At 43.1% G+C, this 27,918-nt stretch overlaps 2 protein-coding genes across 7 annotated transcripts; one reads left to right on the plus strand and one right to left on the minus strand.

The window, feature by feature from the left end:
• On the minus strand, positions 1 to 22,309 carry INTS14 (integrator complex subunit 14). Of its 6 annotated transcripts, none has more exons than XM_080626200.1 (15): positions 22,150 to 22,309; positions 16,297 to 16,540; positions 13,712 to 13,922; positions 12,318 to 12,429; positions 10,895 to 11,161; positions 9,454 to 9,561; positions 7,652 to 7,807; positions 6,194 to 6,312; positions 5,619 to 5,761; positions 3,934 to 4,026; positions 2,745 to 2,889; positions 2,377 to 2,510; positions 2,154 to 2,272; positions 1,712 to 1,777; positions 1 to 814 (listed from the first exon to the last, which is right to left on the minus strand). In XM_080626200.1, exons 4-15 carry the CDS (start codon positions 12,378 to 12,380, stop codon positions 563 to 565), a joined length of 1,665 nt encoding a protein of 554 aa, XP_080482326.1. In that variant the 5' UTR covers positions 12,381 to 12,429; positions 13,712 to 13,922; positions 16,297 to 16,540; positions 22,150 to 22,309; the 3' UTR covers positions 1 to 562. The 6 variants fall into 6 exon arrangements, with proteins under 6 accessions (XP_080482326.1, XP_080482327.1, XP_080482329.1 ...); XM_080626201.1 differs by lacking the exon at positions 22,150 to 22,309 and adding an exon at positions 17,960 to 18,007; XM_080626203.1 differs by lacking the exon at positions 12,318 to 12,429.
• Positions 14,380 to 27,567, plus strand: SLC24A1 (solute carrier family 24 member 1; the record flags this gene model as incomplete). The annotated part of the gene is made up of 9 exons (XM_080626199.1): positions 14,380 to 15,303; positions 15,916 to 15,978; positions 17,281 to 17,389; positions 22,632 to 22,706; positions 24,250 to 24,353; positions 25,011 to 25,208; positions 25,561 to 25,650; positions 26,519 to 26,685; positions 27,318 to 27,567. 9 exons carry the CDS (start codon positions 14,380 to 14,382, stop codon positions 27,565 to 27,567), a joined length of 1,980 nt encoding a protein of 659 aa, XP_080482325.1.
• Between the last annotated feature and the right edge of the window lie 351 nt (positions 27,568 to 27,918).

Raw genomic sequence — 27,918 nt, forward strand, 5'->3', positions numbered from 1 at the left:
TGTCTCACAAGATTTTGGGTACTTTCACAAGCATAAGCACTGCCATGCAAGTGATGATAATTCTCATTAGGGCAGTACAGACTGACTTCCAAGTCGGGCATAAAATCAAGTGACAACACCCTGTAATTAGCTGCATTTATCTTGCACAGTGATTCTCACACATTTTCTTTGGACTAATCAAGTCACTGTATAAAGTAGAGTAGCTGCCTTTCAGGATACTTCTACCAGTGATTTCAGTTATGTAGTAACTGCATTTTGGGGAGGCCAAAAGCCATGAGCAGTCTGCTGCCTGATGGCATTTTCTCTCCTCTCATGTACTGAGTAACTTCCACCCATCATCCAACACAGTAATTGACTTCAGGATGCTTTCCACTGTTTCCAGGTCTGACTAAAGCCCCTCCAAACTAGCTATATGTCTTTAGAGAGTACTGATGCAGGTCAGGGACCCCATTTTGATAGGAAGCTCTCCAAACAGTAATTAAACAGGCCCTAGAAAGTAAGCAGGGCAAGAAGAGTTGAACCACGTGAGTCTTCATCTATAGAAGTTCCCAAAATGGAGACTTTACATTCTTTCAGTGGTGCTGCTGGAAAAGTCTGTCTGGAGTGGAGCAATGTTATGATCATAGGCAGCATATTCCGACGCTCCAGTACTTGCCACTTTGAGCTGCTGAGCAGCATGGGTGAGCTGAAAGGCCGCGTCGGGGTGAGCTGTATCAGGAAGCAGAGTGCACTCCCGCTCCAGCATGTCTGCCACACCTTTCAGGAGGTCCAAGAAGCCAAAGGCCAGAGCTGCCTTTCGTAAGCGATTCAGTTCCTGTGAAGAAGGAAAATGCCTTTTAAAGCCACTATGAGCCTCTCCACAAAAAGTGGTTTCTTGCTTCTTATTTTAAAGACAAGCTTCTTCACTTGAGAGGAAAATAACCTGAGTGATCAATTCAGCTGCTGGAAACTGCAGCTGCTCATGAGATAAAAGTGCTTCAGGGCTGAAGATGCTAGTGGCACAACTGAAGAGCTGGTTTGCCCTTGATGCCTTCCTATAAATTTCCACTTCTCCCTTTTCTGCTGTTGAACGTGCCTGTTTTGGCTGTGTCCCAGCAGATGTGGCCTCCAGCTCAGGCTTCACTGACTGCTGCCTTCAACCACAGTGTCCAGCAAAATGTATCTATATTGAGTTTTCCTCACTATAAACTGACCAGTGCTTATTCATGCTTGAAGTCTCTGCGGCTACAGCATCAAACTGCTTCAGCACTAAGCTTACAGGAGGAACAGCAATTACCTCCAGCTACAGCGTAGATCATGGATTATTATTATGTGGCCAAATGTGCCTGGAATTTTGTCTTTCTTCACTTCAGTTGTAGAAACAATACAGGAGACATTTTCAGACTCAGAATTGTGTTGCTATTTCTGTCTGATCCCAGTTTATTTCTGCCTGGACAACAGCATACACTCTGCAAAGAAGTTCACCATGGAAGTAGCAGGGATCATGTAAACATGACATGTCTATGCCACCCTGGCAGAGAATATGGTGGCAGGAAACGAGCCTCCCTTATCTCACCCAATGAGTCTGTAAAACAGACCCAGGATGTCTCCTTTACCATGTAGGTTTTTGCAGAGCCCTACACGCCTCCACAGAACATACAGTGTGTGTTCCCCCATCAAATGCACCACTAGCATTCTGTATCAAAGGTGGGCAGCCTGAAATGTTACTCACTTTATAGAAGGTCTGAGTTTTTTCCGGGAGTTTCCTTGCATTTCTCAGGATCTTCTGTACATCTGTCTGCAGGAAAGACAAAGAAATACATAAAGCTCTTGGCAACTGCTGGGGAAGCTGCAGAAGAAACCCTCCACTATTTACTGATAAATGACCCTGACACTGACAAGACTGCAGCACACAAAGGCTCCAACAAATGGTCATTATACTAAATCCAATAAACTAAGCCAGATGCTACACTAGAGACACAGTTTCATTAAACAACTTATGCTTTCTGATTGCATTTTAATCATGACATTTTAAAGAGGCAGTTTATTAAAATGAAAGAAAAGCAATCAAGCAATTGCATTAAACAGACAAGACACACACAGACTCCACTTTGCTGATAAGATGGCTGCTGCTGATCAAAGCAAAGCCTCAAGTCCAAAACTCATCTCATTACCTGGAGGCCACTTGGTTTAATCCACACGGTAACATTCTGTGCATAGCTGCGCTTGTTCTTGGGTTGCAAAGGGAAAGGGCTCTTATTGTCATCCTCTCCATAAGGATTTTCTTTTGCATCTGGGAGAAAAAAGAAAATAAATGAATTTAACAACTAAGATTTGGCAAGATCCTTCTCACAACACTGAATGTGTGAGAGTTATTCAAATGAGCATGACCAGTACCTGAAATGGGTCCAAGCTGTGCCATCTTCCCCAGCCATGGAAGGGGCTCAGGACCAGGTTCAAAGAGCGACATCATGAGGTTTGATTTCTTCTTACTATCAGCTTGTGAATAGAGCATTCCATACCACTCAGGCCTATTGAAAAGAGCAAATCCCAAAGGCTGAATTCTTTGCCTATAATCTGCTGCCCTCCCACTGTGTGGAGGCTCATTATTTGCAATTTCTACGGGCAGAAACATATCCACAACTAAAACCACACAGCTTTGTCTACCAGTGCTGAGCTCTGTACAGAACACATATAAACAATTTACAACTAAAGCATCAGTGAGCAAAGTAAGAGATTTTTCAGGCAGACATCCAGGTCCATACCCCAACTGGACAACAGCCACCATGCCTTCCACTTTCAGGCTGCCATGTAATAGAACACAGAAGTTGGGGATTTTCCCAGCAATCTGATTAGCTGAATTCTCATCTTCGGTGTCATCAGTGATCCCAGGTCCCACCTCATCACCTTCTGGGGGAGAATAAAAGCAAGCAAAGAGATAACATGAGAATAAATTCAAACACACAAGTTCCATTTCCATGGCACCACCCTGTATTTTCTACCATGCAGGAGTTAATTAATACTTGTATAGAACAACCACCTGCTAAATGGGCTGTTTGGGCAAAGCAGCACTATAATGTCATATCAATAGAGCACTGCATCCTACTTACAAAATAGAGTTACCAAAAAACTGCAACTAAAACCTCAGCTTTGAAGAAATCAGAAGTGAAATGAAATAGCACAAAGAGTTTGGAAACAAATACACATCTGCCTCTGAACCAAAAGCATCCTGAATTTCAAGTTTGCCTCTCCTATGCAGTTTGCAGCCACTATGAGAAACTATGACTTTGTTTTAGCAGCTGGAATACAGCTGTGATTTAACTGTTGATATCTTCAAAGGAGAAAGGCCTATACAGAGATGAAAGCATATTTGGAACTTGCTTTCTTCTTTATCAAAAGAAATCTCACTTTCTCTTTGCTCTACTCCAAAGGCCATGACAAAAGGGGAAACCCTTTTTACCACAGGCTGCTGCACTCAAGTAGCTACAAGTCAGTAACATGCTGCTTAACCATACTCAAAGCCTACACCAGTCACTTGTGTAGATACAATATCCTTGGCCCCAGTGAGCAGCAATTAATGCTTACGAACAAGTGAGCAATCTGGTTGTGATTAAGATCAGATTTTTCACAACAACACATGATTCTGAGGTGTTAAATATTCATCTTGCACCACAGATTTTATGGCCCATGATTATATTTAGCTTTAAGTGTAGCATGTTCTATTAATAATGATGCCATAAGGATATTGTTCCCTCTATTAAATTTCTAAAGAACACAGTATTTCCAGACAGAAAGAGTTCAAGGTTTTCATTTTAATGTAACCACACAAACGTGTCTTTAGAGGCATCTCCCATTTTGATAAAGTAAAAGACCTGTGCTTCCAGTCTAAACCACCACAGACACTACAAGGGAAGCTCAAAGCAGGCTTTGCTAAAAGAAACAGAACTTGCTCACCTCTGTTAAGTGCAATGGGCAGAACCAAGTGTCTGGACAACACAGGAGGGCTAGAAATGTCAGCTATGTCTACAAACCCAACGATTTCTAGATCTGTGGGGAGACAACAGGTTTAAGTCGGATTTGGAAAAGGCTGTGTTCAGAGTCAATTTAACATTACCACTTCTTCCACCACTAAGTTTTCTGAAGCAGTGACAAGAGGGAGCACAACAGAGCCCCGACCTTGACTAGGGTGTCTAACAAACACTCATACTTAATACCATGACACTTTAAGATGAGAACGTAACTTTCATCACACTCATACTGCTGTCCATGAGCTGTGCTGCAAGGCAAATACAGAACTGTGCACATTGGTTTTTACACTGCAGACAATCCACTGCCATTTTATACATTCAAAACAAGAGAAAACAAAGGACTAAACCAAACCCAGCCTGTTTTGCAGCTGGGACTAGGGAGCACAGGCTTCTCCTTGACAGCCCAACTGAAGGACCTGGCTCAAAGGCAATTTAATTGATTTTTCTCATAGCTGAATAATGAACACCTGATTAAAGCCATGGAGGAATTCAGGGGCTGAGTACACCACAGGCTGCATTTCCATGCACACTGAGCAAAATTTCCTTTATGCAAATTCCTATCTTTGGAATTATAAGAGGCACTGTAGGGCTGAATGCAACATAAAATCTCCCTCATCAAGGCACACTGCAGCTCTTTTTCTTTGCTTTTGCTATTTTGGTACAGACACACTCATTCCTATTTAAACACTATGCAGCTACAAATAAGAAGCGATCACCCCCCAGATGAGAAATGGTTTTTTCCCCTCTTGCAGATTTAAAGACCCCAAACAAATCAAGGTAATGCTGGTGGCAGGGATTTCTGGGCTGCAGTTCCTTGCCTTGCAGGATTTTACCACTATTGTGTCCTTATTCACATGCAAGCTGTGCACGTTTTGTTGATGAACACAGGAAAAAAGGAAGTCCACAGGACAAATGCAGGAAATTAAACTGCCAGAAGAGCCAGAAACTCACAAAAAAAGAAATTATCCAAAAGGACACCTGGGTATACAATCTAACCAAGCTGCTCTCTTTGCATGTCCCAGAAAGCTCCAAGCCAGGAGGAACTCCCATCACATCCCTTGCTGATTTAGCCATATTAGGCTGTGACTGAGGGTGCCAACCTTGTTCAAGAGCCACAGCACCTGACTGGACAGAACAAAATGCCTGCGGCCACGTGCACTGCTGAGGAGCTGAGGGCAATTCCGATGCCACAGTTCAAACTCAATTCTTAAGGCAAAGCAGTGAAGTTCAGTGTATTCTCTCCCAGAAGTGTACCTCGCCATTTGCAAGTCACAGGGATGGGCTATCTGCAGTGTCCACTGCTGGGAGGGCTGAGAAAGAGTTTCTCTGCACAGTTGTGTTCTAAAAGATCTTAGTATTGGTAAGCAGTGCCAAGATGAGGGACAACCTATAGACAGAGACTTCCTAAATCTCAGCCTTTACTTGTGCCCTTTTCACCAGGTACACGCAGCTCAAATAGGATGATGTTCTTGTCCCCTGGTGCCACATATACCAAAATATTACACAGTCAGCAACTGATCCCTAAAGAGAAAAAGTGAATGAAACAGTAACTATACAGGAAGAGTAGAAATTGAATGGATTTAAATAAAAAAGCAATCAAAGATTTATTACCTGTATTAATTGCTTTAGGAATGGGGTCTATTTCCTCATCTATAATGAAAGGTTCTGGTCTGGGAAATACTTGCACATCAGATGTTAAGTGGCCACACTTGAGAACAGCATGGAATGGTGTATAAGCCACATCTATTAGCTTTCTAGAACATGATCAGTTATTATTAAGGAAAAAGTAAGACATATTAAGTGAAAACAGTTTGTCTAAAGCACACTAACTTCTATCACAAAACTTTCTTCTTTTAACTACAGTTAAATCACTAGTTCTTGCATTGCTAAATTACAAAACAAAGCAGCATATTATCACACTGATGTCAAACTAACAGCAGCTGTGGAAATTAGTACCTTCTATCTACCAACCATGAACAGATGCCATAATTTGGTTACATAAGGACTAAATAATAAATACTGACCTCAACCAGGGAAGGTCAAGATGAAAATACAGTTAAGGAGATCATAAATTAAAAGGTTAATTAAAATACCTCGTATCACCATATTTCTTATTATATTTGTTTTCCATTACAGATACTAACTGGAAACCTTCACCAAGGTGTATTATCTACAAGTCTACTAACCCAAACATTGACTGCACGTTCTTCAGGCAGAGGGGTCCATCAATGGTGAAAATCTGCCCTTCCCCATTGTTCAAGTCTATGAGCCGCTCCAGGCAGTCCAAGGAATCTGTGCTTTGAAGCTGTAAAAAAAGAAAGTGAAACGTTTTGTGTTTTCTTTTTACTCTCTTTATACGAACCAGAATATTGTCAGAAAATACACACAACACAGCAGAAAAGCATCTGACTGGATGCTCTGAGGACTTTTTGTTATCTCACTCCCTTCTGAGTAAACCAATATTCTTGGTCTCTCTTTCTCAGGAAATGTGCTCCTTATGTTGCATTTATATGAGACCAGATGCAGCGTTTGGCCTCGTAACAAATCACCATCAAATATCTCGAGTTGGAAGAGACCCATAAGGATCATAGAGTCCAACTCCCAATATACTGCCTTAGCATGTTAGGTTCTGCTTTAAAAGCAGGTTAAGCAACCAGAAACCCCAGAAGCCCTGAGTCTTCAAGAACACAGGAATGCCTTAACTAGTACAAGATTTTATTGGTAATGATAAGTTTCCAGCTCCTTTGGGATAATACAGCTTTCAGGAGGGAAGGCAGATAAAATTCTTTTTGAGAAGTTCTTAGAGAATGCTTGTGAAAACACCTAAACTTGTCACTAATAAAGATTTTAATCATTTTTTCCAGTTATTCTGATGTGTAAACAGTGCTTCAATCCAGCTTAATCAAGAGGATCACCCTTGAGAGAGATCTTGAGGCTGAAATATCTATGGCACACACAAGTAGGAAATCCTTCTGAGAGGGACAGAAGAATATAGGGGCCAAGTCAAAAGCAATACTATTAATAAAACCTAATCTAAGGAACTTTAGTCTTCTTTTTAAACATGTTTTATTCACCAGAACTCTAACTACTGTGAAGAGTTTTAAAGCTGGTATTCAAAGGTAGCTGAAGAGCAAGCACACAGTTACCTTTCTTTCAAAACTCAGGGGAGATGGTCTGAATATTGGCTTGGAAACTACAGAATTCTGCTCACTCTCATTTCTACATAAAGCTATCATTGGTTTAAGTGTTCAGCATCTTTGCAATAGAAGTAATTTATTCAAGAATTTAACTGTAGATTAAGAAAAGCCCCCAAAACCATTCAATGTCATTAATGCAGTAAAGGTAATAATATAGACAAATACAAATTGCATAATATTCCCCAGGGAGAAACTGGCATGATTTACAAAGATCATTATAATAATGGAAATGCACTAGGTAATAACAGGGCAATAATAAACTTTAAAAAAGATACTACCATTACATGTCAGCAAATAACCAACACTTAAGCACCGGAATATCAATTAAACTTTAAAACCAAGCACAAGAACATCAAAGTATGTTTTGTGCTGACCTGATCATTAGTTCAGAGAAGACCAATAATTATCCAGTGCAACAAAGAAGAAGGTACGTGTTAAAGACATCACCTCTTCGAGATTTGCCATGCACATGACATACAACTTGGATGGGAAGGGGAAGGGCAGTGGGAAGCGGTTGTTTTCACTCCGCTGGTTGTGAGTAGCTAGTGAGTGCCTCAGGGAGCCTCTGCCGATGCCCAGGCAGCCATCAGTGACAAGAACAACCTTGAATGAAAGAAGATGGATTAGCAATTCCAAGCAAAGACACATTTCTATCTGCAGAGGGCAACTACACACCAACACATTCCAGCAGCCTTCCTAGTAGCATGCAGCTCTGTACTGAAAATCCCTGCTCACGTGGGATTTCCTGCACAGAGATGGGGAAAGAATTGCAAAAGTTTCCAGAAACAGGTAAATAAATGAGAAATTGAAAATGTAACCACTGCAATTTAAACCATGTGCATGGTAAATATACACTTTGTTGTAATTCGGCAGTTAGATAGAGGATAAAACCCATTTCTTCTGCAGAATCAGGAGGGCAACTCAACTTCCACTGCAAGCCACAGAAGCCATACAAAAGGCTGTATTAATTACCCTGACTGCAAACATTCAGCTGCAAGATGCTTACATTCTGCAACAAAACTATCAAAGCTAAAATGTGCATTTTTCCTTTCAGTTGCATGTCCAGAGTAACTTCTTGTGGAAACCTGCACTAATAGGTTGCACTGATTAATGGAACTATTTACACTCAGCAGAGACCCTACAGAGTAGTCAAGTAACTGGTCTTGCAGCACTGCACAGCAACAGCAGGCATTATTTTTGGCTGAGAGGTAAGGAAAATCAAATCCAATTGAAACTCAATGTGCATCTGCTACATCCACATTTGTATTCTCTCTTCATCCTCAATCTCTCTCTTTTACAGTCTTTTCAGTTTCCATCTGAACTGCTGCTCACCAGTGATGTTCTTCTCTATTACAAGACTCTGCACAGTACATTCCCCACCACCTTTCCTCACCCCATCACCTGAAGTTCCAGTAAAATGAGCCATGACACAAATGAGAGACCAAATTGTTGAGGTTTAATCTATGCTCAGTTCTTCCATCTTTCTAGTTCTTTGCTTTGAATCAGTCTGCTTTTCCAAGGTGCCTTTTATCCTTGTTAGATTGTGAAGCACTGCCTAGCAATAAACCTCTATCCTTTTTCTCCTTAAGGAATATTGTTTGAGACATCTTCCTAGTTCACTAAGCTGCAAAATTACTGACCTTAAATCCTAACTGAAAGACTAACAGACTCTTAAGTGTCTCAGCAAACAGAGGGCTGAAAGCAGACACTGCCATAAGCAAATTCAGAAGGCTGAGAGCTGCAAAGGGTGAATGGAGTGTGTGAGCAGATGCATGTCAAATGACTCATTTGGGAAAGAAGACAGTTCAAAACACACTCAGCAGCAGTCCCATGCTGTTGCTTGAGATCTGGAACTGTTACAAGCTCTGGAAACCGTGAGGTACTGAAGCAGAAAGGTTACTGTATGTGTGACTATACCCTTTCCAAACCGAGTGAGGCTCCTGGGATGGAAGATTACACCCATATCAAATGCCAAGTCTGCAAAATATCACTCTGGGGCCAGATTTTACAATCCACTCCACTACAATAACACACTGGCCAGCCTAGTTTTTTTGCTGCTGAGTATTTTAATAAAGACACACGTCTGTTCATAGTTCAGATACATCCAAAATCCTAATTCTCTGTCTTCCTGTAGCACCAGTGTGCCTGAGAGTATTTGAAGTTTTCAAGTTACATTTACATTTCTATCTGTAATTTACAGGGAGTACCAAGTATAAGCTAGATCCTAAAAACAGTGAAATCAGTGGTACCTGGCAAGGAATAGCTGCACCCCATTCCTGCTGGACAATATTGCAAACCCCCAGCAGCGCTGACTCTAAACAGGTTTTGTCATAATCATCCATGTTACTCAGGGCTTCCTGAAAAGACAAACACCACTGTCATTGCTGGGTGAAGGGTCCAGGAAACATAATTAGGTAAGTTATTAATTAGAAAGGTTATTCACAGTTCTGTGGCAAGTCTGTCTGTTTGCTTTGCATTATAACACAACCGCATTGTTACACAATGCAAAGTTCTTGCATGTGACCTGCAAAATTAGAGAGGAAAAAGACAGAAGAAATAAGAAATGATATCATGAGACAACAATGACAGCTCATTTTGAAGGAATTAATATTATAAAAACAGCTCTTTAAGAGAAAAAATCCTTTGCATATCTCAAAGAGACAGGAAACTCACAATCTGAAGCCATGCCCAACATGAAACATTCTGCTTAGAAAATCCTCCCAGGTATCAGAACAACTGTAACTTTATTCAGGAAGTAGAGCACAAGGAGCTTGTCTCACAAAAACTCTTTGGCAGAAAGAGTAACAGAATCCAAAACTCACATCTGCACTCTATTCCTATAACCATAAACCAGCTTTTCTCCTTAAAATGAAGAATTCACACATAACACAGCATCATAAGAAGGGTACAGATGTAAAACTAACATGCTGGAGGAGCCTGGCTGGATTCTTGGCTTTCAGAAATTCCTCAAATGAACTCTTACAGAGACAAAGAGAATGCACTGCCTTCATCTGCAAAATGCAAACTTAGCAGAGAATATCTTTTAAAATCTATAAGTTCCAGAAAAGACAAACCCAAAACACGGTGCCTTGGGACAGCAACGTGTCATTTCATCCTGATACTGTACATGATATTCAGATACATATGTATAATTTTTACTTGTCGTGCCTTACTGAATTCATGTGAAATTTCCCTCTTGGACTTCCCATTTTCTCCCAACTTCCCATCACATTTGTGAGGCCTAAAATCACTTATTCTCACCGTGCTTCAACTGCTACAGACTGTTAAAGGCACCATCTCTCTACCAAATCACTTGACTCAAAACCTGTTTAAATGGTCCCGTTTGCTGCATCAGTTATCAAGACCGAATCAACATCTACACACAAAAACATGAATGTCACAGAACCACTGGAAGAATTCCATCAGGGAGTCTTTTCCTCCATCCCCACTTTTAACTTAATTGGCCACACTCCAGTGGTGACATGAAAAATTGATAAAAGTAGTAAAAGTAGCAAAATGTTTCAAATGCATTGATTTCACCTATACTTAAAATAAGGGTAAACCACTTAATTCAAGAAGTTGTGCACAGGATAACATAAAATCACTCAATTTCACCATGATCTGGCAACATGCATGAGGCTTTGTTTTGATTTCATGTTGACAACTTACTGCGTGTTTCAGGCACCCTACCTGGAGCGTGTTGTAATCTCTCGTGAAGGGCACCATCAGCTCCCAGAGGGATGAAAACACCACCAAGGCCGTGAACTCCAGCTTGTAGTTGGTTGCCATGTGCTCGAACAGCATGGTGAGGCCATGGACAGCCAGGTGCTTCCGCTGGTACTCCTCAGAGCCCTCCACCGATACCGGCCGTGTCATGGACAGCGACACGTCCATCACCACCACGGTCGGCATGATGAGCTGCTCCTCTCTGCTATCCGCACGGAGAACTCTGAGCCCCTGCACGGAGGAGGAAGGAAAGGCCACACATGACTACAGAAGCTGCAGTTATGGAGGGATGCATCTCACCCTCTCAGTGAGGTGGGGGAAAAAACAGTTACCCTTTTGCCCACCAAAAGGTGGGATTTAGTTCAGATTAAGGCAATAGATCTGCTCCTGAACCACACGCAGCATAACCAACCGGCTGTACAGGCCTGGAAGCGGCGAGCGCGGCCGTTTGAGCCTCGATGGGAGAACGCGAGCAGCAGGGGCACCCAGGGCCCGGGGGAGCGCCCAGCGCGGAGCCAGCCCTTCCTCCCTTCTCCCTCTCAGCGCCGCCTCTCCCCGCAGCCTTCCCCGGGGACAGGCCGAGGTGTTCCGAGGGGTGAGCGTGGGGCCAGGCGGGCGGCGGAAGGGAAATGGTGCGGCTCAGCCCGCTCCCGCCGCGCCGCCATGAGTCCGTCACGGAAAACCTCCCCCCGGAACGCCGCGGCCGAGGCGAGAAGGGGCCGGGACGCGCCGTGCCCGCCCTTCCACACAAGGCCTCGAGGTGGGGAGAAATGAGAAAAACAGTAAGGAAAAGCAGGAAAAGTCTGTAACAATGCACTGACTAGGGAAAGAAAAACAGTTACATGCCAATATTGGTGGAAAAGTACCACCACGATATAAAGACTGCTGTGCACAGTGTGTGAAGGCATCCCCATTGGCTTATGGGCCTCCTCCCTGTGCTGTAAATGGGGAATAGTGATGGGGGGGGGGTGTGCAATAAACTCCATGGTAAAACTCTTCATTCAATTGCTTTAAAATTATCAAATCATCATTTCCTAACCCCCCTGTGATAAATCTGCTGATTGGAGTTTTACAGCCGTTAAATCTTTGGCCAGGAATGTTATTTCTTCCTGTGCAGAACTGCACCGTATCAGTTCCACTCAGCACGAAAGGGTTGCTGACACCATGCTCAGGTTGCTCTGCCAGCAAGCACTGCCTGTGCACGGGGCACTGCACTGTGCCTCTACCTCCATGGTCATGGTATAGGAGCTAAGGGGTTTTTCCGGGAGACAATGAGTTTTAAACCTCCATTGGGCATTGCAAAGTAGAGATGGCTGAAGATGAAGCTACGTGCAAGTTGTCTTGTTTAAGGGACCACTGCTCCATGCAGAGGAGTGGTGTGATTTACCCCTACTGCTCTCTTCCATAGCAGCCATGAGAATGGTACGTGTCTCACAGTTGGTGCTTTCATCTGGTGGTTTGAAATGCAGATAATCACCTGTCCTCATATTGAGAATAACCTGTAGACAAAGGTATTGGCTTCAGAGATAGACCCAAATATATACAATACTATTTAATCTTCTTAGGGACTGCAGGTATTAAACTGGATTGGCTGTTCCTCCAGTAAGATGTCCTTCACATCTGACCCTCCCTTGTATTAGGACTCCATCAGCAGAGGCTTCGTGAAAATGGGATAATTTTCATCTGCCTCTCTCTTCAACAGCATCTCCTGTCTGGCTGTTAAGTGTCAAAGAAGCTTCCAGCACTACACTCAACCCTTGGTACTCCTCTTCCTCTTGGACAGCATCTTTGGGAGGTAAGCTGTGGAGGTTCATTTGATTGCTCCAGATCTCTTGTGATTGAGACAGTCCAGCCAGTGAGTAAGGAGCTGGTCAGGAGCTGGCCTCTAAAAGAACCGCTAAACTTACAAGACTAGAGGTATTGTGAAAGGCTGGAAAGCTCTTACAGTTGATCCCAGCTTTGGGTAAGATTCTGCTTGTAAAAGGACTTTTAGGCAGATCATTTTGGAAAGAAGTAAAACCAGTGTTTAGATGGGAGTTTGTGCATACGTCTTCTGTTCTCTGTAATTCTTTTTACTCTCATTTTTGTTAGGAAGGGTAATTTTCTAATACCATGCAATTTGTTATACACATTATGCAGTTCTGCCATATGCATGTTTATGTTCTTTTTACATATGAAAAGCAAAGCTTATATCATCTATTTATCTAGGTACTCCCATGACCCTCTATTACTGTTGCCTTAGTGATCCTCCCAACTATATAAAAGAAGATAATAATGCCTGTCTTGCAAGAAATTTAGGCTGATTACTTCACTGGGTGTTATGCAAGAGGGTAAGTGTGTGCTAACTTGCATGAAGGGCTTATCTGAGAATGGCTTACAAGACTGAGATTCACATCCAGCGGAAGAATAATGTAACATTTACACTCAGGGAAAAAATAATCCACAAAGAGTGTTATTCTAAGCTATAATATTCAAACAGTGCTAAAGGGTATATTCTCTCCAGCCCCAAATCACTGTCTTCATACTGCCACAGCTGCAGGCTCTGTCACTCTGGCATTTACAATTTCTCTCTCTTTCTAAATGCTATTCAAATAATTATGCAAGATATGCTAATTATCCGCTAATAAAAGGTATGATTACATTTCCACTCTGCCAGCTCTGATTTCTACAGAAAGGCTTGAAATGATGTAGTCATAGAAACAAATGGATGCTCTGCATCCTCAGTTTTACTAGAACCAAATCTTCCTCATGCTCTTCTCAAACTAAAAGAAAATAGCTCACCACTGCTTGGCTGGTATTCTGTGGGAGTGCAAAGCTGGAGAGCCACGGAGCAGCATAGCTGGGAATATCAAGCAGTTTTCATCCTCCTGTCAAGATTACATAGGTGAATAGCTGGTCTGTTAGGTGGGAGGTTTTAACAGCATAATCTTGTCTTCCAAGCATCATCTTTGCTAGCCCTTTAAAGTAGGTTCCTTGACAGAAGCCTCTCCACCTGCAGAACATTGGTCCAATTGTTAATATTACAGAATAACAACTGAAGTAAAACCACAGAATAGCTCCTGGATGTGGGCATGAGGTCCAATCAGAATTCAGCTCAGGTTGGACTCAACCAACTCCTCTCTATTAAGCCAAACCTTTGATTATAAATCAGCATAGCCTAAAGTCATAAAAAAATCAGACTGAAACCTGAATCTAGACCTGCCTCATTTAAGTCAATTACTTTTTATTGACAAAAGTAGTCAGTGATGTTACTCATATGGGGGGAAGTTGCAGTACTTTAGTTTTTTTACACCAGATTTTCTTTCGCAGGATTCCACATCTTGTGTCACAGTTTCACTCTTGATGCTTAAGATCAGCTAGAAACAGCAATGATGGATACAGCAAACTGCTGATTGAGAGAAGTCTTCAGTGGCTTCTGGACACAACTCTGATTTTTGAACCTTTAGGAAATGCATTTACCAAGGAGGCGGCGGCTACAACGGAACCGAATCATTTTCTTGCTTGCCATAGTGTTGGTCCTTTCCCTCTATCAGCTCCAGTTCAGCCCCTCTGCCATTCCAGCTCCACACTTAGCACCCCAACCGATGGACCCTGTCAAAGTGACCTCTAGGGACATCGCCAACAACAGGACTGCTGTAACAGGCAATGTCACAGCAGCACCCAAAATAAGGCACTGTGTGTATGTGGATTCTGAGCCAGTTGTGCCCATCACTACATCAGTGGGTACAACACCACAGCAAGGCAATGATAGTGGAAACTACCCAGATGAAAAGCCACCATACGAGTCCAAAGGAGAATATCCCCAGGACCTGTTCAGTGTGGAAGAACGCAGGCAAGGGTGGGTTGTACTTCACATCTTTGGCATGATGTATGTATTTGTGGCCTTGGCCATTGTCTGTGATGAGTATTTTGTCCCTGCTTTGGGAGTGATCACAGAGAAGTTGCAGATCTCTGAAGATGTGGCTGGAGCCACCTTCATGGCAGCAGGTGGATCAGCACCAGAACTCTTCACCTCCCTCATAGGTGTCTTCATCTCACACAGCAACGTTGGCATCGGTACCATTGTGGGCTCCGCAGTGTTTAATATCCTCTTTGTCATTGGCACCTGTGCCCTCTTCTCAAGGGAGATACTCCACCTGACATGGTGGCCCTTATTTAGAGACATCTCATTCTACATTGTAGACTTAATGATGCTCATCCTGTTTTTCCTAGACAGTGTCATTGACTGGTGGGAAAGCCTCCTTTTACTGACTGCCTATGCCACATATGTATTCACTATGAAACACAACGTGCACCTAGAACAATGGGTGAAGCAGGAGCTAAGCAAGAAGCTGAATGCTGTGCAGGCAGCAACAGCAGAGCATATACGGAAGGTTGGTGTCCTTATTGTTCAGAGGGCAAGTTGGAAATAATTCGTTCTAGCATAAACCACAGAGAAACTGCATCTCCTTCACAAAGTACATATTCAAACAAAACCTCAGAATACAGGTACTGGTCAATAATTATGGTTATAAAATGAGAGAAACGCAATCTAGATAGTAGAGAGAATGGAACTAAAAGGGAGTTCTACCATTGCATTTACTAAAGATAGTGGTTTCCTATCTACTGTCAAAGACGTGGGATTTTGCTTACTGGGTTATTGTAAAGGAGTTTCCAAAAAACCACTTGCAGAACACATTCTTAGTCTGGGAACAAGACTTGATAATTCTGTGTTAAACAGGGGGGAAAAGGCTTCTGGTAAGAGACACTGTCCAAGCCTCTTGCAGATGACAGATGTTGGAGGAGATTCTCTTCGCCCTTTCTCAAGTGAGGTGTGTTGCTGGGATGCTGATGGTATCACTTGTTACCCCATCTGCAGCTTTGGTCATGGGTGTTAGCTGTCCCACTTTCTCACAGACAGTAGCCTGAAGAACTGTTATTAGATCCTCAAAAAGCAGGTGAAACAGTAGTGGTGTTCAATCACTTTTGTTCTTGCTTGCATACAGAAAAGCACTGGGGCAGTTGCAGATGATGGAGCAAAGAAGCCAGCAGATGGGAGGAGGCTGCAGGTAGGTTCTAAGTAGCTTTGCAGGGATGAAGTCATTGTATTCTGAACCCCTCCCCAAGTTAGGCTGTGAATAAAGGTGTCAACTTCTGTGTCAGGAAATCAGGACCAAAGCCTGCTTTGTGCAAAGAACCAGCCATGCTTGGCACAATATCCACAGCTTATTTAAAAGGACACCTGGATGAGTTGTGTCCTCAAAGGAACTTTTATAAAATTTAAGAGACAGCCAGGCTTTCCAAGTGGATTTGAGTAGCTATTGTCAATTGAGTGCTATTCATTCAGTGCTTTAAACATGAAGAGAGAAATTCAGAGCAATTCTTACCTGTTTCATAGCCAATTTTCCACCTGGGCTCCCAGAGCAGAGGTTGGTAGGGTCTGTCCTTTCCCACAGCAAACGCTGATGAGCTCATTCCTCTGCTGCTGGTTAACTTGCTGACTCTTTCTCTTCCTCATTGCTGGCCAGCCACTGCATGGAGAGGCCTGATGTAGTGGCTGCAGATGTATTTAATGTAACAACTTCTTCATATGGATGCTTCTTATTCCTCTATGCACTTAACATACCTGTACTAATTAATGTTCAGTCAAAAGCTCATTAGGACTCTGGTATTGACTCTGGTGTAAGAAAAGAGCACCATAGCTTTCGAGGACACATGACATGACTGTAGCATTATCTTGTAGCATTATATAAATCTACAGTTAATGACAAGTTATGACTAAAAGCATTGCGTGCTTTGATTATAATTTATAATAACATTGTGTTGAGTCTATGTGAGCCCATTGCATTTCATAGAATCATAGAACTGTTTAGGTTGGAAAAGACCTTTAAGATCAAGTCCACCCATTAAGCTGGCACTGCCAAGTCCCCCACTAAACCATGTCCCCAAGTGCCACGTCTACACGTCTTTTAAATCCCTCCAGGGATGGTGACTCCACCACTTCCCTGGGCAGCCTGTGCCAATGCTTGACAATGCTTTTGGGAACAAATTTTTCTCCATATCCAGTCTAAACCTTCCATGGCACAATTTGAAGCCATTTCCTCTTGTCCTATTGCTTGTGAGAAAAGACGAGAGAGTCAGAGTCCTCTCTAGAGCCTTTCTCTAAGGACAGGTTGACCTGGTATCTCATGTCTCTTGCTGTGAATGGCTAGTACTGACAGCCATCGTGTGAACTTAAATGTAGAGGTTGCTCCTTGGGTTGTGGAGATCAGCTTCCATATAAACGCATCCCCAGGACAGAAACAAACCAACAGTGGAGATGTTTTGAGGAAGAAACTGCTATTGACTTGCTGCATTGTACCTTTCCATAGCCTGGGTCAGCCTTACAGCGAGGCAGCAGCTCAGCCTCCCTACACAACACTCAAATGCGCAGCACCATCTTCCAGCTCATGATCCACACTCTGGACCCCCTGACAGACGGTGAGTGAATGCTCTACATCTGAGGGACTTGGGTTTGCAGCCCTGAGTGCAGAGCAGTTTAACTGGGAATAGAGCCTTTGTATGTCAGGGTGTTGGGCATCAGCAACTTGTCCCAAAATGCAGCTCTGAGCATGACAATGTTATAGGGGTGAGCTCTGCAGCAGTGGGACATACCCCTTCTGATCGCATGGCTAGCAAGGACAAACTGCTCACGTTTTGGCCCTGCCATACCTAATTTACCTGTGTAAACTGATTACTGCTGTGGTGGCAGCTGCTGCTTGAAGGGAGGTGAGGGCATGCGAAGCAGTTGTTGTTGCTGGGGTCCCTGCAAGCAGTGGCAATCACTGCAATCCCTTATCTTCTGCTGTCTCTCTGACAGCAGGGGCAAACTCGAGTTACAGCTTCCTCCATCTCATAGCATGTCACATCTTCCTTCCTCTTCTTAGCTCAGCCCTCACACCAGCCTTGAAGCAACAGCATTCAATGCTGACTGCATTTGTGAGAAAGAGCTGCTCAACCTATATCAGTCTCATTTACAGCAGGAAAACGAACACAAGGAAAGCTCATTACCTACACACCTGCCCTGCTGTGCACACAGCCCCTCACAAGGCGTAAACCTGCACAAAAGGAAATAGAAGTTAAAACCCTCAAATTATCATTTTGACAGTGGTTAAAATCCCAGCTGAGACCTAAAGCACACAATGAGTTCCAATTATGGCAGTTAAGCCAGTCCATAGGTGATTTAGACCAACACTGAACACCTCTAAAAGCCCCCCTGCAATACTGTGGTATTGTCACTACCACGGTAAACTGAACCCATGGCACTTTGCAGGCAATGGGCCAAGGGCTGATCAGCTCAGGACTAAGATATCTTCTTTTAAACTGGCCAGGGAGCAGAGAAGCCACATCTCCAGCCAGAACCAGGGTCTTTGTACACAAACTTTTAACATGCTATGTTGTATCACCTTTAATCCAAACACAGTGGGGAAGTTCATTTTCCATCAAATGATGAAGCACATGGAAAAAAGCTTGGTTTTTTTAGATTGTTCTTCCCTAGCTCAGCACATGCCCTGCCCCTTCACTGCCCTACTTGTTCTAAAGAGATTATCCCTTGTCCATTCAAAGAGAGATTGAAGCTAAGCAGATCAACACCTCTATCACAGAGGTTACAAAAAGGACTCTTCAGATCAAAATCCCAGCTGCACAAACTGACAGAGGAACAAAGGAAGCTTGATAAGGACAGAGAGGCAGATAAGTGCCTGCTTTGACAGATTTTAGTGGAGGCATCTATCACATTACTAACAGTAGCCTAACAAGACCCAGAATCATCAGGGTTTGCTCTACTGCCCTTGCTTCTGCTGGGGGTTGCAAGGCAGTTGTAAGCCACTGGCCTTGCTAAAGAGGCTGTTAGCATTACGCCTTACGAATAATGGATAAACGGGGCTGGAGGGGAAGTCTGGATCTTCTCTAAAAGACAACTTGCCCTCTCATTTCAGCCAGGCAGACCTTGAGTTAGTCTCTGTAAGCAGCAGCCACTAGATGGGAGTGTGACCGTATGTACTTAAGCAAGTCTAATACAACAGGATGCAAAGCTCGGCTACAGTCTCTCCAAAAATGTTATTTTTTACACCCATTACTATAATAATACCACTGAGATAAGGACAAAACCTCTGCCCCAGGTACATGCCTGTTCCACTCAACACTGCTAGAACAGACAGTTCCTTAGAACAAGTAATGATAAAGAAAGTTACTGACACTACAACAGCACAGCACTCAAAATCAAGGAGCCAGAGTCCTGTGTATCTTGTAGAAGACCTTGCCTTAGCCTGATAAATTCATACCTAAAGAAAAGGGAATCTGAAGAAAAGGAATCATTTATGAATAGATCGAGAAACCCAAATTCCTTGAGGATCTTGGCCATAAAAATGATGTGACTTGCCCAGGATGACTCTGAAAAGGATTTGAACCCACCAAGGCATATCAGGGCTGCAGGCTCACCCTTTGTGTTAAAAGCACCGCAGCCATTCAGTGCCCTCAGTGCAGCTGGGTGCCTCGTTCCACTGAGCACCAGCAAAGTCCTTCTCTTTGCAGCTTGTGCAGCACTGTCTGTACCAGATACATTTCTGTAATTAGGTTGCAACATAAAAGATGATCCCAAATCAATTGATCTTTCCCCAAGGGTCCTTGTTCCTTCTTGGCAGTGCCCATAGCATCAGCACTTTGAGGCTGTGGCAAAGAACACTCTACAAAAGGAAAAGGTTGCCAATTATTGCTCAGCAGTTCCTAACTTATGCTACTGAAATTAGGTTCTCTGTAGGGTTTCCTTCTCTCTGCTGCAGTTGCACTTTATCTGGGCAGCAGAGAAACCATTTCAGGGCAGCAAGGGTCCAAAATGTGGAAAACCAGCCAGCCCTCAGCCTGCACAACCGGGTTCCAGAGGCAGGGTTTAGAAATACAGGAGTCTGGAATACAAACTTTGTTTGTTACTAATGGAACATCCCTTGGGGGAAGCAAAATTTCTCATCTGAAAAATGGATTCAGATCAGAGTGTTTGCTTTTTGTATTAGGAAGGGCTCGTTACACTTCAGCCTCTCTCTGCAGGGGATGAGGGGTTGGACTTTAGTGGTTCTAACATTTACAGTGCATCCTGAATTACATTTTTGAGAAGCTTTTATTTTCAAATGAGAAGTTTCTGGTAACTTGGGGCTTTTCTGCACTTCCTCTCCAAGGGTGTAGAAGCAGAGCTTGAGATCTTCTCAAGATCTTCAGTTAGGCACCAAAGGGAACTGTTGGGGAATTAAAGGGAGCAAGGATTTTGGAAAGACTGAGGAGCCCTCTCATTTCTGATCCTCCAGTCTTACTCTTGGGTTATTCTTTAAACTCTAATCATAGAGGGAAGAAGACAGAAGCCTAATTTTTACTTCTGAAGGAAGTAAAAGGCTCCAGCAGCAGGGGTGTCAGAGCTGTCCACCCTCAGCACACCCCAGTTCACAAGCTAATGACTCTGGAAATCAGACCAGAAGAGAGCAGCCAGCAGTGGTGCAGGCTAGTGTAGAGCTAGGAACTGAGCGCAGCTACAGTTTCTCCTTGCTTCATTAGCATTCAATCACTTGCTTTAAGAGACTCATGATAGAAATAGGCAAAAGGAATAATTTTATATATATATACATACATACTTCCACTTTTAAACAGCAGAATCTCCCAATCCTCCAGGTTCATGCCAAAATTTAAAGGAAAAAAATCCTTCCTGCTGTTCATGTTGTAAGTTAGTGCTATAAGATTCAATATTAGAGCCAAAGAATTAAACAAACGTAAGAGCCATACTCCAAGTCAAAGCTCAGCTGCCACCTTCAGTCCAGCCTAGATGCTGTCAATCCATAGGACATGAATCTTCCTGAAGAGCATCCCAAGGCCCTTGGACAAAGACATCTCCTGTCTGACAGGCTCACCAGCAGTGAATGCCCTGGGGACTTCACCCCTGGGTGAGGGCTGAGCCCATGGGGCTGCAGAGCCCCAGCTGCCCTGCCCAGCTAAACCCCAGCACTAGCAAGGACTCAGTTGACAGATCTCCTTCCTCCCAGTGCTGACCTGCAGGTCTGACCAGCTTATAGCCAGCAACTCCTCCAGTCTCAGCCCATCCTGCATGAGTTGTGTGCCAGAGGAATTAACACCTTTTTAAGTCAGACTGACCTCATGAGAATGGGACACTGGCCTGGACCTAATCTGTCTATCCTGACAGAGAGATGCTCAGAGGCTCTTCTTGGGTCGGTGCTCACAGCCTGCAGCCTAGGTGAGGGCAGTAAGCCAGGAACTTGAATCTGCTTAATCTCTTTCAGCCTGAGCCTGACCGCCCTGACCCTGCTGACAGAAGCTTTTGTAACAGCTTCTGGGAAAAGCTGAACGAAAAGATGCGTTGCCCAGTGGTTAGAGGGGACTGGGAGCAACAGGTCACCTCTTCATTGCCCTGCACTGATGGGTATGCTTGTGCTTAGCATCAGTAGAAGGGTACGAAGCAAAGTGCTTCACATCCCCTCTGGTAGGCTTCAGTACTGGCAAGGAGCCTGGAAGAGTCCAGGTTCTTTAGTCACAACCAGCCTTTCAACGGAGAATAGCTCATAGAATCGTAGAATCTCAGTTTGGAAGAGACGTCAAGGATCATCTGGTCCAATCTTTCTAGGCAAAGCATGACCTAGACTAGATGTCCCAGCACTCTGTCCAGCTGAATCTTAAAAGCATCCAATGCTGGGGAATCCACAGCATGGGCAGCAGTATGGTAGATTGAACTGGTGTGATAAAACTTTCTAAGAAAGTTAATTTACAACCCAAGCCAAGCAAGGCACAGCCAATTTCTTGTGGCTACTATGTGCAAAACCTGTAACCCTCTGCTTAGTTGTTGAGTAGGCAGCTCAGAGGATACAGATTAGAGCAAAATAAGGCTTTTCCTTGAGCCAACAACTTGCTTGCTTTCAATAGGAGTAGGAGTTATGATATTTGAGCACAACACCTAGCTATGGAGACACACAATAATAAAGCAGCTTAGCTGCGCAGAGCATGGTTTACAGTGGGACAAGTCCTCAGTAGTCCCAAAAACACAGTACTGGACACTGTGCTGGTGAAGATGATCTCTTAGGTAGCCTGGGCCATGTTGAACCTGGACACCAGGAATTTAGATCAACTCCAGCAGAGGAGATGTTCATGCTTCCTTACAGAAGCCATTTTCCACATAACTGGAACATGAAAGGTTTTTAATCTTTCCTTACCATCAGGTCACCAGGCTGCAAGAGCACAGTAAAACCTCTTCAGCAGCCACATGGCAGAAGGAAGGTGTCATTTTCAGCTTGTATATAATCTAGCCTGAAAAGAAATCAACAGTCATTTAGGAACAAAGTGATACTGCATTGAAACTCCTCCTCTGTTCTTCCTATATTTGCTTCTTATGAAGCACAAATATCCCCTGGAAAGGATTTCTCTTCCCTCCAGATTTTCTTTTAAATTAGAAAGTATTGGTTACATGTGAAATTGCTGGCATAATTGCCATAGTACTAAGTATTTAAATATAACAGCTTGATCAACTAGCAGCAGCCAAAACCTAGGGCTACAGCCAGAACAACTCACAAGTCATTGCTGATGGCAATCTGCGCAAGAGGAAAGGGGGGAGAGTGTGTGTGTGTGCTGGGGGAGGCAAGTAAAGGGGGTTTGCATCACTGGCAGCTGCTGATGAATGCGTCCTTCTCATCCACAGCAAAATTTAAAGACAGGGTTGACATGCTGAGCAATATAGCCAAGGCCAAAGTGGGAGAAGGATCAAAACCAGAAGGTGAGTGCATGAAGAGTTGGTGCTGTTTGTCTTGTTTTGTGCTGCAATCCCCCACCTTTCCCAGCACTCAGCACCCAAGGGCTGGCAAAGAAATGTGATGGTTTAACACATATCTTCTGTTATTACAGATCACAGATGGCTGCTATAATAATGCAGCAGAAATCAATCGATGTGCGCTAACAGTGGGCAATAAAAGCCATCCCCCCGGGACTCTAGGAGTGGTTAGCGAGACAGCATCCAAACACAAAGTGCTACAACGATATAGTGTAAATTGCCACCAGAAGGGTAGAAGAGGGGAAATCAGGCCATTACAGGCAGAAGTTGGGTGCTACTGATCTTTGGTAGACCCTGCAAATGAGGTGTTTGTTAAACAAAGTACCTTCATTTTACCTTGGAAGTTTGGCACATTTGCAGAAGACATGGAAGATTCCTCCAAGGAGAAAAGCCAGGCTCACTTTGCAGCCTGTCCACATCTTTTTTGCATAGCAGGGATCAAAACTGAACCTAGAATTCCAGGTGTGGCCTGACAAGCACCAAGTAGAGTGGGACAATGACATCTTTCTCTCTGATGGTGATGCCCTTGGTCATGTTCCCTAGCATCCTGTTGGCTTTCTTTGCCACAGCAGCATACTGTTGACTCCTATGAAGCTTGTGCCACCAGGACTGCCACATCCCTTTCCACAGAGCTTCTCCCCAGCCTGTGCTGCACTCTGGATTGTGTTTTCCCAGGTGCAAAACCTTACACTTGTTCTCGTTGAACTTCATACGGTTCTTGTTAGCCCACTCTTCCAGCTTGTCCAGATGATCGTGCAGTGTGTCCCTCCCTTCCAAAGTGTCCACTTGGTGTCATCAGCAAACTTCATCAGGGGACACTTGATCCAATCAGCCAGATCACTTATGAAGACATTGAGCAACATTGGGCCCAATATCAATCCCTGAGGGACCCCACTTTTGACAGGTCACCAGTTTGAAAAGCAGCTATTTACTTACTTATTTCTGTGTTCCTCTCGGCTACGTGGTTACACAGGAACAACTGCAATGTCCTCTGTGCTATTTCCTTGTATGTGTCAGCACTTTCCTATTTGTTTTGAATAGCTACCAGATGATTAGGGATTAAAGTCTGGCAGCACATGGGAGTCATTTCTCAGAAGCCTTGAAGAATATAAGCTCCCTGGAGAACACCATGCTCTACTAGAAAATAAAGGAGAAGCAAAGCTTATATCCTCTCTGGGTTTTAAGGATGGCTTTAATAAGATCTCCAGGATCCAGAATGAAACAAGAAACACCAGCTGTAGATCAGATAATTAGCATTTCCTTGGTGTTACGAATGTGCCTTTTACAGCAGTTTCAGATAGGTCATGGAGGCATCAAGGTATCATTCTACAACAGGTGGGGCAGATTCTGCCCAGCTTTTAGTAATCCACAAAAGACAGAGAGAACAAACAGCAAACCTAAGCAATTACACTCGGTTTAACATGAAATGGCCCAGGGACCACAGGAGACTAAGGCGACTGAAGGCAGTATTCTTTCTTATTACTTTTAGCAGAAGAGGAAAAGGCAGCACCAAGCAAAGTTCAGGTAACTCCTGCCAGTGACTCTGAAGCCAGCAAAGACAAACAGAAGGCAGATGCACCACAAGATGCCCAGGTATTGAACTATTACAGGCAGTAAGAGCTCAGTCCAGACCAAATGTCACATGTCCTTTCCTTCTTCCCTCTCTAGGGCCTTTGGGATAGGACCCAACTCGTTTCCCATAACTGACAACTAAAAATAGGCTGTATATAGCAATGTATATAGCAATGAGATAATGTGCTAGCTGAAACATTTCATCTTCCAGACACAAATCAGGTCCAAAACATGACACTGACTGAAACTGTGTAGTATCTTCTCATTAGATGACTCTTTTGAGGTTACAGGAGTACTCCAGCATATGGGAAGATACAAGTAGCTACCTGTCCTGTGTTCACCAGCACACATTTCTGTTTTGTTTCCCAAATCCATCCTTTCAATAGATGTAATTCACCTGTTCTGATGAGGAGGTTTCTCAAGGACAGACAGTCAATGTTTCATTTGAGTCAAAACCCCATGTAAAAGTTGGTAATAGTTAGCAGATGCAAACTAGTTAACATAATACACAGGCACTGAGATGGGCTATGCCTGGAATTTGTCCACAACAGCGAAATGTGGGTTGTGACTGCCCTCAGCCGTGTTACAAACATGACCAAGGCAAGACCATGGTAAATAAACGCTGTGCAGCAAATTGTGTTAAAACACACTGGCTCTTTTTCCCCCCATGATCTACAGCCCTCCTCCGACAGTGACACCTCAGAAGACAGCAGCTCTGACAGTGATGAAGATAGTGATGACAGCTCAGATGATGAAGAAAACGACGAGCCATTATCTCTTGAATGGCCAGCAACTAGGAAAAAACAAGCCATTTACCTTTTCCTCTTTCCCATTGTCTTTCCTCTCTGGAGCACTCTGCCTGATGTTAGAAACCCAGTAAGCATCTATCTTCCTTCTGCTACTACATTCATTAACTGAGCTGTAGATTTCCTCTTGAGAAGAGTCCCCAGTTCTATTTTGCCAGGTTTAGAGTCCTTGCACACTTGAAGTGCTGTTAATGCTGCTGGGAGTGGGACAGGAGCCCTGGCTGCAGCACGTCACAGCCACAAGACCAGCAACTACTGGTCACCTAATGAAGCTGACAAATCCAAATACAAATTAGAGAGACCAGGGTCCACATGAAAGCAACTGATTACAGTGAAGGGTTTCAGGTGAATATTTTCACTGGAGGTTGTTAAATTTTCCTGAAACTTTTCCATGCTTTTGTTTTCAAACTTGATTTTAACAGGACTCCAAAAAATTCTTTGTCATCACGTTTTTTGGATCCATCCTCTGGATTGCTGTATTCTCTTACCTCATGGTGTGGTGGGCTCACCAGGTGAGGGCTCTATTTTCTCTCTGCAAACAAGACTATTTCAGAACAAGTAGATGGAGGGAGAAGGAAGGAACAGCATCACTGTGGCATTTTATCTGCTGAATTACAGCTGCACTCATCCATCACCACAGCAGAAACTTTGGTTTGTTTAGAACCCAAAAGGGAATTCTCAATTTCATTCTTTTCAATTTGACAGAGTTTTCTTTTTCAAGAGCTTCCAAGGGAATGTGTACATCAGTGAAAGGAAAAGTGCCATCAAGATTTATCTTAATACTGCCTTTTCATTGATGAATGCTTCTGTGCTGAACATAATTACCCCTCAACCTAATTAAAATTCTAGGAATATACAGGTTCTGATTCTGGAAGCTGCTAAACGTTAACTCCCAGTGCCTTAATGTTCACCTGGTATTCTGGGAAATAAGACTTGCATCTTGTCGAATCAGACCCACAATTTGTATTTAGTGATATATTGCACATTCACAGCAGTTGATCATGCCATAAATCCAAAGACTGACATTTCCCAAAGCTCTTGGATCATACAGAGCTGCTGCTAAATTTGGAGAGGGAAAGTTGGAAGACATCCAAAGAGGTGAACTTGGGACAGAAAAGTTGTGCTGTAGCTGACTTGACCTTTCTTAGTCTTGGCAACACTGATCACAGGCCCAGTGGTCCAGCTTTTAGAACAAACCCAAGATCAACACACACTGTGAAATCTAACTTTTTATCCACAAAGCAGAAAAATGTGACCATGTTTAAGGGGATTCAGAATATTTTGGCTCAAATTCAGCATAAAGCCTCAAAAGAATGGACAGAGCAATTAAATTCCATGTTACAAAGCAAACAGCCTTACCCGACTCTCTGTGTTTATTAGGTTGGTGAAACAATTGGGATATCAGAGGAAATTATGGGGTTAACCATACTTGCAGCGGGAACATCCATCCCCGACCTTATCACCAGTGTCATCGTTGCTCGGAAAGGCTTAGGTGACATGGCTGTCTCCAGTTCTGTAGGCAGCAATATCTTCGATATCACTGTTGGGTAAGTATTAATTCAATGTTGAAAGATACCCTATTTCTTCTGAAATAGAGAGCTGACTGCTTTTAGTCCAAACATGCTCTTAATTTTACTTTAGCTGTAATTAAATGTAGGGCAGCTGAGCAATAAGCTAATAGTTTGTTTAGAAACCTAACCCAACCAGGAAAGACAGATTTTTATAACTTAGTCCATCACCTTCTCCTAATTCTGAATCTACATAAAATGACTGCATTTTTGTGTTGAAAAAACAAGTCTTTGGCTAACACCAAAGATTTACAGAGAGGATCCCTACACCTAGTCACTCAGAGATCCTGTGCAATCAAAGCTCAGTATCTGTGCCTGTACTTTCTATCAATAAAGCATCAGGACATCCTTATTATGGCATGCTGAGACGCACAATTCATAGGTGTTATTTTAAAACCCCTTTTCCATTCCTGGATTGCATTATGATGGCTCAAGTATTATCCAAATGCAGTTTTTGACATGAACAACATCAGTTTTAGATTTATGATGAGTTCACTGAATGCAATCGTGCATTTTTTCCCCTCTAACAGTTTGGGAAAATTGCTTTGTTATGGTGCAGAAAATGAACTGCCTTAAAACATTTATTTCAATTACTTTTCCTTTACTTGCAGTTTGCCAGTTCCTTGGTTCCTTTACTCTATCTTCAATGAACTCAATCCAGTTGCAGTCAGTAGCAATGGTTTGTTTTGTGCAATTGTTCTCCTTTTTCTCATGCTCCTCTTTGTGATTATCTCAATCGCTGCATGTAAATGGAAAATGAACAAACTGCTGGGCCTCACCATGTTTGCTCTTTACTTTGTGTTTTTGATCATCAGTGTGATGTTAGAAGACAAGATAATATCCTGCCCAGTATCTGTGTGACATTTGGATGCTGCAGAATGTCTGTAAGCGTACATCAAAATCAAAAGGGGTTTAAGGTAGCAATTGTTCTACTGAAAAAAAGCAACCAGAATTATAACAAACTTATGAAAATAAAGCATCTTTAATATACTAAAAAAGCCCCAAAACCTCAAGCGGTTTGTCAGCCTCAGCTATTTTTCCTTAGGATCAGAAAAGGTCAGATAATGGAGTAAACAATATCAAACAACATACAACTTTAGGCAGTCATGGAAAGGCTGGCATGGAATAGATACATGAAGGGCAATCCCCTCAAGTTAATTGAGCCAATTTTCAGCATTCAGAATGTTTGCTCAGTACAAAAGTATTCCCGTC

This window comes from Psittacula echo (genome assembly GCF_963264785.1).
Source record: "Psittacula echo genome assembly, chromosome: 10".
Taxonomy (NCBI): domain Eukaryota; kingdom Metazoa; phylum Chordata; class Aves; order Psittaciformes; family Psittacidae; genus Psittacula; species Psittacula echo.